Here is a 19,635-nt window from a genome sequence, read left to right on the forward strand (position 1 = left end):
GCACACTCTACTAATACCTACACTGCTCAAAACAACGGGAAATGATCCCTACTATATCATACATCAGCTAAATTACATTACGCAGCTGAACAACCAAAAACTGCACAACAATAGTGTAACACCCCAATTAAACTAAGCTAATTATTTAATTTAAATTAATATTTTATTTATTAATTTAATTGAATAATTGGAAGTTTGGATTATTATTATTTTATTATTATTTTGGAATAATAATTATTGGGATAATTATTTATTGGAATAATATATAAGTTGGAATTTAGAAAAATCCCATTTTTGGTAAAAAGGTTAATTTCACGTGAAGAGGGAAAAGAGGCAGAAAGGGCAAAAAGCCAGAGAACGAAGGTTGAAGGAAGGAGAAGCTTGGAGCTCGGAAGCTGCCGGATTAACTCAGGTAAGGGGGGTTTATCATCGGTTAAAGGGTATTATATAATAATATGTACTGGGTAGTGATAACCATTGGTTGTATCTCTGATTTGATTGATGCATGATGAGTTGGTGAAATATTGGATGAATGAAATTGGATGAATGAAATTGGATGATAATTGAAAGAATTCGTAGGAATTAGAAGAGATAATGTTAGGATTGGTAAAGATGAGTAGGATATGATTCGTGTAGATGATATGGACGATTATTTTGTGTAATTTGGACTGTGGAAGGTTGGATCGGATAGGTTTCGTAATAGAGAAAGCCATAGCAGATCTGAGAGTTCTGGTTTCTGGTCATACGCGTATGGCACTAGGCAATACGCGTATGAGCTGGCTGGTACGCGTATGGAGGAGGCCTTACGCGTATGGGAGAAAAAGATGATATTTTGAACGTAAATTGGTCTCTGTTGGTACGCGTAAGGGGAGATTGTTACGCGTAGCATACGCGTAGGGGATAGGTGATACGCGTATGAGTTGGGCGAGGAAATGCGCAATACGCGTATGAGAGTGGGCATTACGCGTATGGGTTTGGCCAGGTTTGGGCAATACGCGTATGGCAGAGGCAATACGCGTATGGGCAGAATTGTGATTTTTCTGTGCTACTGTTGTGCAGTTTTTGGTTGTTTAGGCTGAGTGATGCGACTTAGATGAGGCATGATATGATAGGGATCATTTCCCGTTGTTTGAATAGTATAGGTATTAGTAGAGTGTGCTAATACTATGATTAATTGTGTAGCATGATATGATATGCTTTTGTTGATGATATGCTTTCGTGATAAAACGTGTTAACGATGTGTGTTGATATGCATGATGCTGTGATTGTATCCGTTGTGTATGCATTTGTGAATAGACTGTTTTGTGGCTAGAGTGTGAGCATGTGTCTATTCTGAATTCGTTGTTGATGTTGCAATTGCTAGGTGATTAGCTTGCACATTGTGGCCATTTGGGGTGGTAGCTAATTCCCATGGTGAGGAATTAGTGAGTTTAGTAATTATTGGACTGTTGTTGATTGTTTGCATGCTAGGTGAGTAGCGTGCATTTCATGGCCCATTTGGGGTGGTAGCTAATTCCCATGGTGAGGAATTAGTGAGTGAGTCACTATGTCTCAAATGAGTGGGACTAGTGAGCTTGGTAGCCGTGCCTGGATTTGGACGGTGAGGTTGAACTATATGTTCACAAATAGTCGGTACCGCATGCATAGAGTCTCATTGCATAATAAATGTATGGCATATAATATGAATGGATGTATTCCAGTATTATATGTGTGTTGTGTGTTGTGTTGTTGATGTTGAGTATGGTTGAGATTATATATATGCTATATGTTATTGTTGAATATGATGTTTGAACGGATACTGCCGTTGCTGAGTGTGTAGTCTGGTTAGGGTGAATTAATGTGTTAATTACTTAGCATTACATGTTGTTCTATAATGCTTGTTATATTGATTGAGGAACTCACCCTTACACCTATTTTTCAGGTAACGAGAAATGAGTTGAGTAGAAGCTAATGCTTGGAGTCTAGAGTAGTTCTTATGGGTCATGCTCTGATAGATGTAACATCGGGAGGGGATGTCTTAATTGATTTGATATTGGTTGTTGATGATTTACATGTATTGTGTTACATGTTTTACCTTGAGTTGAATTTTATTCCGCTGCGAATTATGCAAAGAACCTTATTTTGATTAAATAAATGAGCATGACAGGATATTTTAATGATTTTTATGAAATGATTGTGTGACACCCTTCGGGGCATAATTACTCTGATGAATATATTGTTATTTTAATTATAATAATTTGGGGTATTTAGAAGGGTGTTACATTAGTGGTATCAGAGCATAGTCGGTCGAGTCGAGTCGTAATTATTCTGTTTCCCCTGTACGAGATAGGTGTTGTGTAACTCTATCAGTACTTATTTGTTTAGCTTGTTTGGGTTTTCAGAATAGAGATGGCTGGAAGAGGTAGAGATGATGCTGCGATTGCTGAGGCTCTGGGTATGCTAGCTGGAGTACTTGGAGGAAATCCGAATATTGTGGGAATGGGAGCTGCTCGTCAACTGAGTGAGTTCCAGAAGAACAATCCTCCAATGTTCAAGGGAGCATACGATCCAGATGGTGCTCAGAAGTGGTTGAAGGAGATCGAGAGGATCTTCCGAGTAACTGAGTGTGCCGATAACCAGAAGGTCAGGTTCGGTACGCATATGCTGTCAGAAGAAGCTGATGATTGGTGGGTTGCTACCCGCACTGAGTTGGAAACTGCTGGAGATGCTGAGATTTCTTGGGCTGTGTTCGGAGAGAGATTCCTGAGGAAGTATTTTCCAGAGGATGTTAGAGGGAAGAAAGAGATAGAGTTCTTGGAATTGAAGCAGGGTAACAAGTCTGTTACAGAATATGCTGCTAAGTTCACAGAGCTGTCGAAGTATTACACTCCCTATAGTGAGGCTGCTGGAGAATTTTCGAAGTGTGTGAAGTTTGAGAACGGGCTGCGTCCCGAGATCAAACAGGCTATTGGATATCAGCGGATCAGAGTGTTCTCTGACTTGGTTGACTGTTGCAGGATTTTTGAGCAGGATTCCAAAGCCAGGGCAGAGAGTTATCAGCAAAGGGTTGATAGGAAAGGCAAGAATCAGATTGATCGTGGAAAACCGTATGCAGCTGGCAAAGGTTTCCAGAGGCAGAGTGGGATGAAGAGGCCTAGTGGAGGAGACTCTAGTGCTCCTGCTAAGTGTTACAGATGTGGTCAGGCGGGACATCGTATCCATGAGTGTACCAGTAATGAGAGGAAATGTTTCAAGTGTGGAAAAGGTGGTCACTTGGCTGCAGACTGCCGGTTGAAGACTGTGACTTGTTTCAACTGTGGAGAGTTGGGTCATATCAGTCCACAGTGTCCTAAGCCGAAGAAAGAGAATCAGTCAGGAGGCAAGGTCTTTGCTTTATCAGGTTCTGAGACTTCTGCAGATGATCGTTTGATCCGAGGTACGTGTTATATTAATGGCTTTCCTCTTGTAGCTATTATTGACACCGGTGCTACTCATTCCTTTATATCTTCGGATTGTGCTGTGAAACTTAAGTTAGAGATATCTAAGATGCTTGGAAGTATGGTGATTGATACTCCTGCGAAGGGTTCAGTAACTACTACTTCAGTTTGTCTAAGTTGTCCCTTGAGTATTTTTGGTAGAGACTTTGGGATAGACCTTGTGTGTCTTCCACTAGTACAGGTTGATGTTATTCTGGGTATGAACTGGTTGGTGTTTAACCGAGTCTATATCAACTGTTTTGATAAGACTGTGATATTTCCTGAGATTGAAGAAGGAAAGAATTTATTTCTATCTGCAAGGCAGGTGAATGAGGCAGTAGTAGATGGGGCAGAGTTGTTTATGCTGTTAGCGACTATGGAAGCTAAAGATAAACTGGTGATTGGTGACCTAGCGGTGGTGTGTAATTTTCCTGATGTGTTTCCGGAAGAGGTGAATGAATTACCGCCAGAGCGTGAAGTTGAGTTCTCGATTGATTTGGTACCTGGTACTAGATGTCGCATCACGCGAAAAACCGGCGGGAAAAGAAAGAACAACAGAGCCGCCACCGTGCGTTATTTATCCCAAAAGAGGGAAAGGAAACGCTCGAAGTAAACCTGGGAAAGAACATGGTCTCGCGACCAAAGAGTATGGGTTCGGGAGTCGGTTATGCGAAGGGAAGGTATTAGCACCCCTACGCATCCGTAGTACTCTACGGGATCCACGCACACTAGAAAGGAAAATTGGTTGCTAAACACTGCTCAAATACTCACACACACTGGCTGAAAGAAACGCAAGAGACTGACTGAAACTGAACTCGGCAGGATGTCGCATCCTGGGCCTACTTAGTCTATCAGGCATAGACATCAGAGTCCAGGTAGTTCGGACTGGGGGGACGACACATGCTCGCTAGGATATCGCATCCTATGCATACGTATCTTCTCGGACGAGAGAAGAATCAGAGCATTCGTAGCTCGGCTGACACGCACACAAACAAACAAACAGACAAACGTGGAGCCTGAATGCCAATCACTGGACTTACATCAGCATCCGAACCAAACGCACGCACACTGGAACCTAACTGCCACTCGATGGACTTACATCAGCTTCCAAGCACACAACAATACAACAAGTTAATAGGGAGTCGGGGACTCGAGCCTATAACTGTCAGACACACACAAACAGACAGACAGCAAATGCTAAGGAGTCACAGACTCGAGCCTAGCAAAGGTCAGACAATACACACAAAAGAAAGAAAAGGCGCCCGGAGAGATCAGCTCAATCTCCTGCCTACATACTTCATCTGGTGTGAAGATCAGGGCGATGTAGTTCCCCTACGCAGGGATAAAGGACTAGCCTAACCAGATAACAGAGGGAGACACAACACTAGGGAGACTACGACTCGAGCCTAGATGTTATCATGCAAATCATCCCTAAGTTATGGTTTCTAGCTAAATGGCACGAGGGCCAACCTATCCTAAGTATGGCTCACACAGGAAGCAAGCCACACATACTTAACTTGCACAGGAAGCAAGCCAAGCAAAACCTAACTTGCACAGGAAGCAAGTCTAAACTAATCCTAACTTGCACAGGAAGCAAGTCAAACTATCCTAACTTGCACAGGAAGCAAGTCAAACTATCCTAACTTGCACAGGAAGCAAGTCAAACTATCCTAACTTGCACAGGAAGCAAGTCAAACTATCCTAACTTGCACAGGAAGCAAGTCAAACTATCCTACAAGCACAGATAGCACACGCTATACGCAAACAAGTGGCTCAAACATGGGTAAGGTTTTAGTCAAGGGGTCATATCAACCTCGACAAACAAACCTCTGGAACTGGGTGAATGTTGCTCTTAACCTTGCCATTGAGGGGCTAAGGTGAAGCAGATGAAAGGATGAAGTGAGGATGAGACCTCACAGCTCTTATCCCAGGCCTGGGAGAGCTCAAGACAAGAATGTGTGGGTTCAGAAAGTGGGAACCCTTCTACACATTAAAACTGACTCAACTGTACCATTGTACGAGATCTTGGGTTTGTATCTGCAATGCATCAACACAGTGGTGTGAGCAAAGCGGATGACACACTGAATAGTGGGGGATAGATTGCATATCCCTACCTTCCACCAATTGCCTCATTGAGGTCTTTGACTCTATGCAAGGACAAAGTTAAACATCCACAAACATTGCCTCTTAAGGAGGACTTCAGACAGTTGCCTGGCCAAGTAACAGGCCAGGTCTTCCAGACTACATGAAGACTAGAAGCATACCTCAATGCAAATTGCTTATACAAGCAAAGCAAAGCAAAAAGTTCACAAGGAACTAAGCAACTAAAGCACCTGAAACAGTCAAGCAGATGTTAGTATGCAACTTCAAACAAAACAAACAGAAACAGAAACCAACAGTCAATTGGAGGCACATGGATGTGCAAGGCACAAGGCTTATGGCATGTGAGCCAAGCCGCCTACAAAACAAACAAGGTTAGACAATGATATTTGAGCAAGCTCAATCAAAAAGAATTGGTCACAATGGCCATTTGTTGGTCAACCTGAAATCACAAGCTCAAAGGTGAGTATCAGGACCACTAGGACAAGCCTAGGGTCAAAAATGAATGAGAAAGTCCAAACAGCAAGGGGTAAGTATCCAAAATCATGTTCAAACAATTAGGAAACAAAACCAATTGGGTTCACACTCATATCAATCACTATCATCATTTCATGAACCATTTAGGTCAAAACATGGCAAACAGAAGCTCATAGAGGTCAACAGCAAGACTTATCTCAAAAGCAATCTAAACATTTTCCAAAAATCACCAAATAAATTATGATCAAACATAACACATAGCATGGTAAGCATGTCAAATTTCATCCCATTTGGACAAGTGGAAGGCAGTCAATAAAAATCAGAAAGTCAAAGCACATTTGAACATGCACAAAGAAAGTCAACAAGCATGGGTCAACTTCAAAAAATCATATCAAATTGAAAACAGATGAGAAATGAATGAGATTAACAACAATGCCAAGCTTGAGATGTCTAGTTATCACATATCAAATTTCATGTCCATCTAATAAAGTATGAGAATTTCACAAATGAAATGGGAACATGTGTCACACAAAGTCAACATTTGACTAGGCAGGGAAGAAAAATCTCAAACAAATGGAAAATTGTTCAAATAAATCCAAGAAAATTCACATGTAATCTAGACATACAAGAGTAGGTTCATGCAAAATTTGGGGTCATTTGGATGTAAGGAAGCATGTCAATGAAAATCATGAAGTTGGACATCAATGGTGTGACACAAATTGTCACACCCTAATTCAAAAAATCATATCTCACAAACTACAAATGATAAATTCACAAACTCTACACCAAAATCACCATGAGTGTGTCTAGTTTAAGAACAAAAAATTTGGGAGCCATTGGATACATTCTCATCATTTCACAATTGATTTGGCAAAGTGTACAAAATTTGGTCACATGTCACAAACCCTAGCACCATTTAAAATTCGACCATGAAAAAATTCTGGAAAATATATGACAAAAAACTAGAGATCACGATGGACACAACACAAAAAATCCCATTAAATTTGGATTAAAAATGAACAAGTTATGATTTTTGTAAGTTTGAGTGATTAAATGAAATAAAAATTGAAAATTAAATGGATTAATGGAATAAATAAAGAAACAATGGGGGGGGGGTCAACGCCCCGGTCAACGCGCCCAGTAGCAGCGCTCCTTTTTAAATATATATTTTAGAAGGCATTTAATAATTGAATTGGCATCGCGCCCCAGTGGTAAAACACTTGGTATTTGAAACAGGGGTCTGGGGTTCGAATCCCCCTTGCCCCAGGCCTTTTGGAATTTAATTTAGAAACAAGGCAAGGCAATTGCTACAATGCAGAAAAGCATCATACAGTAGCAGAAAAAAAATGAATTGAAATTTTTTTTTTGTTCCAAATCCAAGAATAAACATATCAATGTGTACATCTAAGCATATACATCAATAATCTAAAATTATTTTTCATCAATTTAGTTCAAAACGGAAGAAACAAACAAAAACAACTTTGACCATCAAACTTAAAATCCACTTTTCTCTCTTGATACCTAACCATTTGTCTCGATTCAAAGCCCATCATGTTTATGGTGAAGAGATCTATAAAATGTATTACATGATTTTGGAAAAGGTTGAGGTCGAAAACTCACCTAATTTGTGGGACAGTCGTGATGTAGCTGTTGTTTTGTTACAATTAGCCAAAACAGTTGCTCAGCAAGTGTCCAGGAGGTGAATGGTGGAGTTGGCTTGGTTCATGGATGCTGGAAAATGCTCAAACCATGGACTGTCATGGATGATATTTGAAAAGAGCAGTCCGACAACAGCCCTCCCGGTTGGAGAATGGCAGCTGAAATGCACTTATAAAGATGCTTGAATGATGTAGCAATACTAACCAGGTCGTGGCCTTTGAGGTTTTTTGGAAGAGCTTGGAAAAATGCAGGCAAGATAATGTTTTTTGAGAGAGTGAAGTTCTGTGTTTTTCAGCTGCTAATAAGGTTTACCAAGACAGAAAATGATGGAAAATATTGTATTGATCAAGGCCAGGTTTTGTTCCTTTTGGAAGTTTTTTGACTGCTTTTGGAAAATGGCCAAAATGTGGTTTTGAGCATGAGTGAATTTCTGTTGTGTATGGTTGCCTCTAGTGTGTGCCATGGACAGAAAAAATGATCATAAATCTTCTGTTGAGAGGTACAAGGCATGGCTCATGAAGGTATGGATAGGTATGGTTGCAAAGTGTACTTTTTCTCCAAAATCAAGCAAGCAAGCATGGCCTTTTTTTACTGGTTTTTTAGGCTGCAAATGAGGCTTCAAATGACAGCAAATGATGCATAATGCTGCTGTCCTTTTGAGGTACATGGCATGGTATGAAGTAGCATGGTTTAGCATGATGAAAAGTGTCCTTTTTTGCAAATTCCAAGCAACTAAGCAATGATTCACATGTGCTGCATAATTTGAGCTTGCAAACACACTTAAAATGATATTTATGAGCTGTTCCAAATGGCCAAATGTTGAAAAAATGTTTAAATCAAAAAGTCAACTCTTGGTCAAACTTGCATTTAAATGAAAAAGGTCAAAATATGCCATTTTGATTGGTGAAGTTTTGGCTCATGAAACTTATATTTTTGGAAAGAGGGGATCAAATGTGACTTGTAGGAAAAAACCCCACCAAAATTGGCCAAACGGTTTGGGAGATATGCCCCTTTGAAGTTCAAGATTTTCTGAAATCGATTCGATCATAACTTGCCAACCACACATGGGAATTGAGAGTTCTAGGACTTTTTGGAAATGGGAGAACAAGATCTTCAACTTTCATGTTGGGCAAAAATTCATTTGAGGCTTGTATCACAATGTAAGTTTGAGGATCAAGACTTTCCATTTATGGCAGGTTTCAGTTACAGGCCCAGTTTCCATTTTGGGAAATTCATGATCTGGCTTCAAATTCTTCCATGATGGTGTTTGGCATGATGTATGATGACTATTTGGACATGAATGAACTCTCACAAACCAATTCCAATCATCCAATCACTGATTAAATGGACAGTTGACCAACAGTTGACTTTTAGGGTTTCTGACTGATTATGCATTGACTGATGACTTCCAAACCCTAATTCCTTGAGGACTTGACTTCAAATGATGTCCCAAGTTGTATGAACTCTTGATTATTGACCATGGTGCCCAAATTCCACAAGAATGACCACCATCCACTGCTTTGACTGATAGTTGACTTTTTTAGGGTTTCTGACTGTCTGTGTATGAACTGATGATCTCCAAGTCTTCAACCCTTGACCAAAATACTTCAAATAGACCTCCAAGCCATGTGAACTTGTTGCACAAACCCTAGGGCCTTGATTCAATGAGAAATTCCTTTGCTTGCTTGGTTGACTGATCAGGAGATTAGTTTGACCTAATTCTTGATTGCTTGCACTTGAGGCAACTGGGAACAATGCAAATGCTATGCAATGGATCATGATATGCTATGACCTAATATGAAAATGTATGTATAATGGTAGGTGCAAATTTGAGGTGCTACACTAGACCGATATCGATGGCTCCGTACCGTATGTCTGCTGTTGAGTTAACTGAATTGAAGAGTCAGTTGGAAGATCTATTGGATAAGAAATTTATTCGTCCGAGTGTGTCACCGTGGGGTGCACCAGTGTTATTGGTTAAGAAGAAAGAAGGTACTATGAGGTTGTGTGTGGACTACAGGCAACTGAATAAAGTGACGATCAAGAATCGGTATCCTTTGCCGAGGATTGATGACTTGATGGATCAATTGGTTGGTGCGAGTGTGTTCAGCAAGATAGATTTGAGATCTGGGTATCATCAGATACGTGTGAAAACTGAAGATATTCAGAAGACTGCTTTCAGAACAAGGTATGGACATTATGAGTATTCCGTAATGCCTTTTGGTGTGACTAATGCGCCTGGAGTATTCATGGAGTATATGAATAGGATTTTCCATCCGTACCTAGATCAGTTTGTTGTGGTATTTATTGACGATATTTTGGTGTATTCGAAATCTGAAGAAGAGCATGCTGAGCATTTGAGAGTGGTTTTAGAAGTTCTCCGAGGAAAGAAGTTATTTGCTAAACTGTCTAAGTGTGAATTTTGGTTAGAAGAGGTTAGTTTTCTTGGTCATGTGATTTCAAGAGGTGGTGTTGCTGTTGATCCTTCTAAGATAGAAGCGGTATCTCAGTGGGAAGCTCCGAAGTCTGTTGCGGAGATTCGCAGTTTTCTTGGTTTGGCTGGTTATTATAGGAAGTTCATTGAGGGATTTTCTAAGTTGGCGTTACCGTTGACGATGTTGACTAGAAAGGGGCAAGCGTTTGTTTGGGACTCAAAATGTGAAGAAGGTTTCCAAGAGTTAAAGAGAAGATTAACTACTGCTCCTATTCTGATATTACCGAGTTCGTCGGAATTATTTGAGGTTTATTGTGATGCTTCATTGTTGGGTTTAGGTGGTGTGTTGATGCAGAATAAGCAGGTTATAGCTTATGCTTCGAGACAGTTAAGGGTTCATGAGAGGAACTATCCGACACATGATTTAGAGTTGGCAGCCGTGGTATTTGTTCTGAAGTTGTGGAGGCATTATTTGTATGGGTCAAGATTTGAAGTTTTCAGTGACCATAAGAGTTTAAAGTATTTGTTTGATCAGAAAGAGCTGAATATGAGACAGAGGAGATGGTTAGAATTTCTGAAGGATTATGACTTTGGTTTGAATTACCATCCGGGTAAAGCAAATGTAGTGGCTGATGCGTTGAGTCGGAAATCATTGCATATGTCTATGTTAATGGTTAAGGAATTGGATTTAATTGAGCAGTTTAGAGACTTGAGTTTGGTGTGTGAGAGTACTCACAATAGTGTTAAATTGGGAATGTTGAAGTTAACAAGTGGTATTCTGGATGAGATCAGAGAGGGTCAGAAATCCGATGTGCTTTTGGTTGATAAGTTGACTTTGGTGAACTCAGGTCAGGGTGGTGAATTCCGAGTTGATGAGAATGGTGTTTTGAGATTTGGTGACCGGGTGTGTATTCCGGATGTTGCCGAGCTTAAGAAGAGTATTCTTGAAGAAGGACATCATAGTGGCTTGAGTATTCATCCTGGAGCTACGAAGATGTATCATGATTTGAAAAGGTTATTTTGGTGGCCGGGAATGAAAAGAGAAATTGCAAGTTTTGTGTATTCCTGTTTGACTTGTCAGAAGTCGAAGATTGAGCATCAGAAGCCGTCTGGGCTAATGCAACCGTTGGCTATTCCAGAGTGGAAGTGGGATAGTATCAGTATGGATTTTGTTTCTGGTTTGCCGAGGACAAGTAAGAATTTTGAGGCTATCTGGGTGATTGTTGATAGATTGACGAAGTCGGCTCATTTCATTCCGATCAGAATGGATTATCCGTTAGAGAGGCTAGCCGAGTTGTATATTGAGAAGATTGTAAGTTTGCATGGTATTCCGTCGAGTATTGTTTCAGATAGAGATCCTAGATTTACATCGAAGTTCTGGGGAGGGTTGCAGAGGGCTTTGGGAACTAAGTTGAGATTGAGTTCTGCATATCATCCGCAGACTGATGGTCAGACTGAGAGGACGATTCAGTCGTTAGAGGATCTTTTGAGAGCTTGTGTTTTGGAGAAGGGAGGTGCTTGGGACGGTTATTTACCTTTGATTGAGTTTACCTACAACAATAGTTTTCATTCGAGCATTGGTATGGCACCGTTTGAAGCTTTGTATGGTAGGAGATGTCGGACACCTTTATGTTGGTATGAGTCCGGTGAGAGTGCTGTAGTTGGACCGGAGATTGTTCAACAAACTACGGAAAAGATTAAGATGATTCAGGAGAAGATGAGAATTGCTCAGAGTCGTCAGAAGAGTTATCATGATAAGAGGAGGAAGTCCCTTGAGTTCCAAGAGGGAGACCATGTGTTTCTTCGTGTTACTCCGATAACCGGTGTTGGTCGAGCTTTGAAGTCGAAGAAGTTGACACCTCGATTTATTGGTCCTTATCAGATTTTGGAGAGGATAGGAGAGGTAGCCTATCGTATCGCTTTACCGCCGTCGCTTGCGAATTTGCATGATGTTTTTCATGTGTCTCAGTTGAGGAGGTACATTCATGATCCGTCGCATGTAGTCCAAGTAGATGATGTACAGGTGAGAGATAACCTGACGGTTGAAACATCACCTATGAGGATCGAGGATCGAGAGTTGAAGCAGTTACGGGGTAAAGAGATTGCCTTGGTGAAGGTAGCTTGGGGAGGACCAGCAGGTGGCAATGTGACTTGGGAACTGGAGAGCCAGATGAAGGAGGCTTATCCGGAGTTGTTCGATTGAGGTATGTTTTCGAGGACGAAAACTCTTTTAGTGGAGGAGAGTTGTAACACCCCAATTAAACTAAGCTAATTATTTAATTTAAATTAATATTTTATTTATTAATTTAATTGAATAATTGGAAGTTTGGATTATTATTATTTTATTATTATTTTGGAATAATAATTATTGGGATAATTATTTATTGGAATAATATATAAGTTGGAATTTAGAAAAATCCCATTTTTGGTAAAAAGGTTAATTTCACGTGAAGAGGGAAAAGAGGCAGAAAGGGCAAAAAGCCAGAGAACGAAGGTTGAAGGAAGGAGAAGCTTGGAGCTCGGAAGCTGCCGGATTAACTCAGGTAAGGGGGGTTTATCATCGGTTAAAGGGTATTATATAATAATATGTACTGGGTAGTGATAACCATTGGTTGTATCTCTGATTTGATTGATGCATGATGAGTTGGTGAAATATTGGATGAATGAAATTGGATGAATGAAATTGGATGATAATTGAAAGAATTCGTAGGAATTAGAAGAGATAATGTTAGGATTGGTAAAGATGAGTAGGATATGATTCGTGTAGATGATATGGACGATTATTTTGTGTAATTTGGACTGTGGAAGGTTGGATCGGATAGGTTTCGTAACAGAGAAAGCCATAGCAGATCTGAGAGTTCTGGTTTCTGGTCATACGCGTATGGCACTAGGCAATACGCGTATGAGCTGGCTGGTACGCGTATGGAGGAGGCCTTACGCGTATGGGAGAAAAAGATGATATTTTGAACGTAAATTGGTCTCTGTTGGTACGCGTAAGGGGAGATTGTTACGCGTAGCATACGCGTAGGGGATAGGTGATACGCGTATGAGTTGGGCGAGGAAATGCGCAATACGCGTATGAGAGTGGGCATTACGCGTATGGGTTTGGCCAGGTTTGGGCAATACGCGTATGGCAGAGGCAATACGCGTATGGGCAGAATTGTGATTTTTCTGTGCTACTGTTGTGCAGTTTTTGGTTATTTAGGCTGAGTGATGCGACTTAGATGAGGCATGATATGATAGGGATCATTTCCCGTTGTTTGAATAGTATAGGTATTAGTAGAGTGTGCTAATACTATGATTAATTGTGTAGCATGATATGATATGCTTTTGTTGATGATATGCTTTCGTGATAAAACGTGTTAACGATGTGTGTTGATATGCATGATGCTGTGATTGTATCCGTTGTGTATGCATTTGTGAATAGACTGTTTTGTGGCTAGAGTGTGAGCATGTGTCTATTCTGAATTCGTTGTTGATGTTGCAATTGCTAGGTGATTAGCTTGCACATTGTGGCCATTTGGGGTGGTAGCTAATTCCCATGGTGAGGAATTAGTGAGTTTAGTAATTATTGGACTGTTGTTGATTGTTTGCATGCTAGGTGAGTAGCGTGCATTTCATGGCCCATTTGGGGTGGTAGCTAATTCCCATGGTGAGGAATTAGTGAGTGAGTCACTATGTCTCAAATGAGTGGGACTAGTGAGCTTGGTAGCCGTGCCTGGATTTGGACGGTGAGGTTGAACTATATGTTCACAAATAGTCGGTACCGCATGCATAGAGTCTCATTGCATAATAAATGTATGGCATATAATATGAATGGATGTATTCCAGTATTATATGTGTGTTGTGTGTTGTGTTGTTGATGTTGAGTATGGTTGAGATTATATATATGCTATATGTTATTGTTGAATATGATGTTTGAACGGATACTGCCGTTGCTGAGTGTGTAGTCTGGTTAGGGTGAATTAATGTGTTAATTACTTAGCATTACATGTTGTTCTATAATGCTTGTTATATTGATTGAGGAACTCACCCTTACACCTATTTTTCAGGTAACGAGAAATGAGTTGAGTAGAAGCTAATGCTTGGAGTCTAGAGTAGTTCTTATGGGTCATGCTCTGATAGATGTAACATCGGGAGGGGATGTCTTAATTGATTTGATATTGGTTGTTGATGATTTACATGTATTGTGTTACATGTTTTACCTTGAGTTGAATTTTATTCCGCTGCGAATTATGCAAAGAACCTTATTTTGATTAAATAAATGAGCATGACAGGATATTTTAATGATTTTTATGAAATGATTGTGTGACACCCTTCGGGGCATAATTACTCTGATGAATATATTGTTATTTTAATTATAATAATTTGGGGTATTTAGCATATATATCATACATCAGCTAAATTACATTACGCAGCTGAACAACCAAAAACTGCACAACAATAGCCCAGAAAAATCACAAATCTGCCCATACGCATATTGCCTAGTCCCATACGCGTATGGCCCATCTCCTGACCAAATCCCATACGCGTAACCCCATCTCATACGCGTATGCTACGCGTATCACTTCCCCATACGCGTACCAACAGAGACCAAACCACGTTCAAAATATCATCTTCCTCATCCATACGCGTATTGCCTAGTGACATACGCGTACCAGACCATCTCATACGCGTATTGCCTAGTGCCATACGCGTATGACCAGAAACCAGATTTCCAGATCTGCTATGGTTTTCTCTGCTACGAGATCTCTCCAATTCCACCTTCCACAGTCCAATTTTACACAGTATTCGGGCATATCATCTAACACAATTCATACCCTATTCAATTTCACAAATTCTAACATTATTATATCTAATTCCTACGAATTTCCTTCAATTATGATCCAAATTTCGTTCATCCAATATTTCACAATTTCAGCATACATCATTCTAATCAGAGTCAAATCAATGGTTTATCACTACCCATTACATGTTATCCCATAATACCCATTAAACGATGATAAACCCCCCTTACCTGAGTTAATCCGGCGAATCTTTTAGCTTCGAGCTCTTCCTCTCTTCAACCCTTGTTCTCTGGCTCTTTGCCCTTTTCCCTTTTCCACTTTTGAGTCCTTTTTCTGTTTTCACGTGAAAACCTCTTTTTACCAAATGGGACCTTTTCTAATTCCAACTTTTATTCCAATAATAATAATAATAATCCCAATAATTTTCCAATAATAATCCAATTATTTAATTAAATTAATAAATATACTATTAACTTAATTTAAATAATTATCTTATTTTTATCGGGGTGTTACAACTCTCCCCCACTAAAAGAGTTTTCGTCCTCGAAAACATACCTCAAGTGAATAACTCCGGGTAAGACTCCTTCATCTGACTCTCAAGTTCCCAAGTCACATTGCCACCTGCTGGTCCTCCCCAAGCTACCTTTACCAAAACAATCTCTTTACCCCGCAACTGCTTCAACTCTCGATCCTCGATCCTCATAGGTGATGTTTCAACAGTCAGGTTATCTCTCACCTGTACATCATCTACTTGGACAACATGCGACGGATCAGGAATGTACCTCCTCAACTGAGACACATGAAAAACCTCATGAAAATTCGCAAGTGATGGCGGTAAAGCGATACGATAGGCTACCTCCCCTATCCTCTCCAAAATCTGATAAGGACCAATAAATCGAGGTGTCAACTTCTTCGACTTCAAAGCTCGACCAACCCCAGTTATCGGAGTAACACGAAGAAACACATGGTCTCCCTCTTGAAACTCAAGTGACTTCCTCCTCTTGTCGTGATAACTCTTCTGACGACTCTGAGCAATCCTCATCTTCTCCTGAATCATCTTAATCTTTTCCGTAGTTTGTTGAACAATCTCCGGTCCAACCACAGCACTCTCACCGGACTCATACCAACATAAAGGTGTCCGACATCTCCTACCATACAAAGCTTCAAACGGTGCCATACCAATGCTCGAATGAAAACTATTGTTGTAGGTAAACTCAATCAAAGGTAAATAACAATCCCAAGCACCTCCTTTTTCCAAAACACAAGCCCTCAAAAGATCCTCTAGTGACTGAATCGTCCTCTCAGTCTGACCATCAGTCTGCGGATGATATGCAGAACTCAATCTCAGTTTAGTTCCCAAAGCCCTCTGCACACCTTCCCAGAACTTCGATGTAAATCTAGGATCTCTGTCCGAAACAATACTCGACGGAATACCATGCAAACTTACAATTTTCTCAATATACAACTCAGCCAATCTCTCTAACGGATAATCCATTCTGATCGGGATGAAATGAGCCGATTTTGTCAATCTCTCAACAATCACCCAAATAGCTTCAAAATTCTTAATTGTCCTCGGTAAACCAGAAACAAAATCCATACTGATACTATCCCACTTCCACTCTGGAATAACCAATGGTTGCATTAGCCCAGACGGCTTCTGATGCTCAATCTTTGACTTCTGACAAGTCAAACAAGAATAAACAAAACTCGCAATTTCTCTTTTCATTCCCGGCCACCAAAATAACTTTTTCAAATCATGATACATCTTCGTAGCTCCAGGATGAATACTCAAGCCACTACGATGTCCTTCCTCAAGAATACTCTTCTTAAGTTCGGTAACATCCGGAATACACACCCGATTACCAAATCTCAAAACACCATTCTCATCAACTCTGAATTCACCACCTTGACCTTGATTCACTAGAGTCAACTTATCAACCAAAAGCACATCGGATTTCTGACCCTCTCTAATCTCATCCAGAATACCACTCATTAACTTCAACATTCCCAATTTAACACTATTGTGAGTACTCTCACACACCAAACTCAAGTCTCTAAACTGCTCAATCAAATCCAATTCCTTAACCATTAACATAGACATATGCAATGATTTCCGACTCAACGCATCAGCCACTACGTTTGCTTTACCCGGATGGTAATTCAAACCAAAATCATAATCCTTCAGAAACTCTAACCATCTCCTCTGTCTCATATTCAGCTCTTTCTGATCAAACAAATACTTTAAACTCTTATGGTCACTGAAAACCTCAAATCTTGACCCGTACAAGTAATGCCTCCATAACTTCAGAACAAATACCACAGCTGCCAACTCTAAATCGTGTGTCGGATAGTTCCTCTCATGAACCTTCAGTTGTCTCGAAGCATAAGCTACAACCTGCTTATTCTGCATCAAAACACCACCCAAACCCAACAATGAAGCATCACAGAAAACCTCAAATAGTTCTGACGGACTCGGTAATATCAGAATAGGAGCAGTAGTTAACCTTCTCTTTAACTCTTGGAAACCTTCTTCACATTTTGAGTCCCAAACAAACGCTTGCCCCTTTCTAGTCAACATCGTCAACGGTAACGTCAACTTAGAAAATCCCTCAATGAATTTCCTATAATAACCTGCCAGTCCAAGAAAACTCCTTATCTCAGAAACTGACTTCGGAGCTTCCCACTTAGATACCGCTTCTATCTTAGAAGGATCAACAGCAACACCACCTCTTGAAATCACATGACCAAGAAAACTAACCTCTTCTAACCAAAATTCACACTTGGATAGTTTAGCAAATAACTTCTTTTCTCGCAGAACTCCTAACACCACTCTCAAATGTTCAGCATGCTCTTTTTCAGATTTCGAATATACCAAAATATCGTCAATAAACACCACAACAAACTTGTCTAGGTACGGATGGAAAATCCTATTCATATACTCCATAAATACTCCAGGCGCATTAGTCACACCAAAAGGCATTACAGAATACTCATAATGTCCATACCTTGTTCTGAAAGCAGTCTTCTGAATATCCTCAGTTTTCACACGAATCTGATGATACCCCGATCTCAAATCTATTTTGCTGAACACACTCGCACCAACCAACTGATCCATCAAATCATCAATCCTCGGCAAAGGATACCGATTCTTGATCGTCACTTTGTTCAGTTGCCTGTAGTCCACACACAACCTCATAGTACCTTCTTTCTTCTTAACCAATAACACTGGTGCACCCCACGGTGACACACTCGGACGAATGAATTTCTTATCCAACAGATCTTCCAGCTGACTCTTCAATTCAGTTAACTCAATAGCAGACATACGGTACGGAGCCATCGATATCGGCCTAGTACCAGGTACCAATTCAATCGAGAACTCAACTTCACGCTCTGGCGGTAATTCATTCACTTCTTCAGGAAACACATCAGGAAAATCACACACCACGGCTAGATCGCAAATCACCAGTTTATCTTTAGCCTCCAAAGTCGCTAACAGCATAAACAACTCTGCCCCATCTGCTACTGCCTCATTCACCTGCCTTGCTGATAGAAACAAACTCTTTCCTTCCTCACTCTCAGGAAAGATCACAGTTTTATCAAAACAGTTGATATAAACTCGGTTAAACACCAACCAGTTCATACCCAAGATAACATCAATCTGCACTAGTGGGAGACACACTAGGTCCATCCCAAAGTCTCTACCAAAAATACTCAAAGGACAATTTAAACAAACTGAAGTAGTAATCACTGAACCCTTTGCAGGAGTATCAATCACCATACTTCCATGCATCTCAGATATCTCTAATTTAAGTTTCACAGCACAATCCAAGGATATAAAGGAATGAGTCGCACCTGTGTCAATAATAGCTACAAGAGGAAAGCCATTAATATAACACGTACCTCGGATCAAACGATCATCTGCAGAAGTCTCAGAACCCGATAAAGCAAAAACCTTGCCTCCCGACTGGTTCTCCTTCTTCGGCTTAGGACACTGTGGACTGATATGACCCACCTCTCCACAGTTGAAACAAGTCACAGTCTTCAACCGGCACTCTGCAGCCAAGTGACCACCTTTTCCACACTTGAAACACTTCTTCTCAGTACTGGTACACTCATGGATACGATGTCCAGCCTGACCACATCTGAAGCACTTAGCAGGGGCACTGGAGTCTCCCCCACTAGGCCTCTTCATCCCACTCTGTCTCTGGAAACCTTTGCCAGCTGCATACGGTTTCCCACGATCATTCTGATTCTTGCCTTTCTTATCAACCCTCTGCTGATAGCTCTCTGCTCTAGCCTTGGTATCCTGTTCGAAAATCCTGCAACAGTCAACCAAATCAGAAAACACTCTAATCCGCTGATACCCAATAGCCTGCTTAATCTCGGGACGTAACCCGTTCTCAAACTTCACACATTTTGAAAATTCCCCAGTAGCCTCGTTATAGGGAGTGTAATACTTCGACAGCTCTGTGAACTTAGCAGCATACTCAGTAACAGACCGGTTGCCCTGCTTCAATTCTAAGAACTCAATCTCTTTCTTTCCTCTGACATCCTCTGGAAAGTACTTCCTCAGGAATCTCTCTCTGAACACCGCCCAAGTGATCTCAGCATTCCCAGCAGCTTCCAACTCAGTGCGGGTAGCAACCCACCAATCATCTGCTTCCTCTGACAGCATATGCGTACCGAACCTGACCTTCTGGTTATCGGCACACTCAGTCACTCG

At 40.6% G+C, this 19,635-nt stretch overlaps 1 protein-coding gene across 1 annotated transcript; it reads left to right on the top strand.

The window, feature by feature from the left end:
• The first annotated feature begins 3,058 nt into the window (after positions 1-3,058).
• On the top strand, positions 3,059-14,415 carry LOC127121141 (uncharacterized). Its single transcript, XM_051051728.1, has 2 exons — positions 3,059-3,415; positions 14,178-14,415. The coding sequence occupies exons 1-2, from the start codon at positions 3,124-3,126 to the stop codon at positions 14,189-14,191; spliced, it is 306 nt and encodes a 101-aa protein (XP_050907685.1). The 5' UTR covers positions 3,059-3,123; the 3' UTR covers positions 14,192-14,415.
• Positions 14,416-19,635: the final 5,220 nt, after the last annotated feature.

This window comes from Lathyrus oleraceus, chromosome 2 (genome assembly GCF_024323335.1).
Source record: "Lathyrus oleraceus cultivar Zhongwan6 chromosome 2, CAAS_Psat_ZW6_1.0, whole genome shotgun sequence".
Lineage (NCBI taxonomy): Eukaryota > Viridiplantae > Streptophyta > Magnoliopsida > Fabales > Fabaceae > Lathyrus > Lathyrus oleraceus.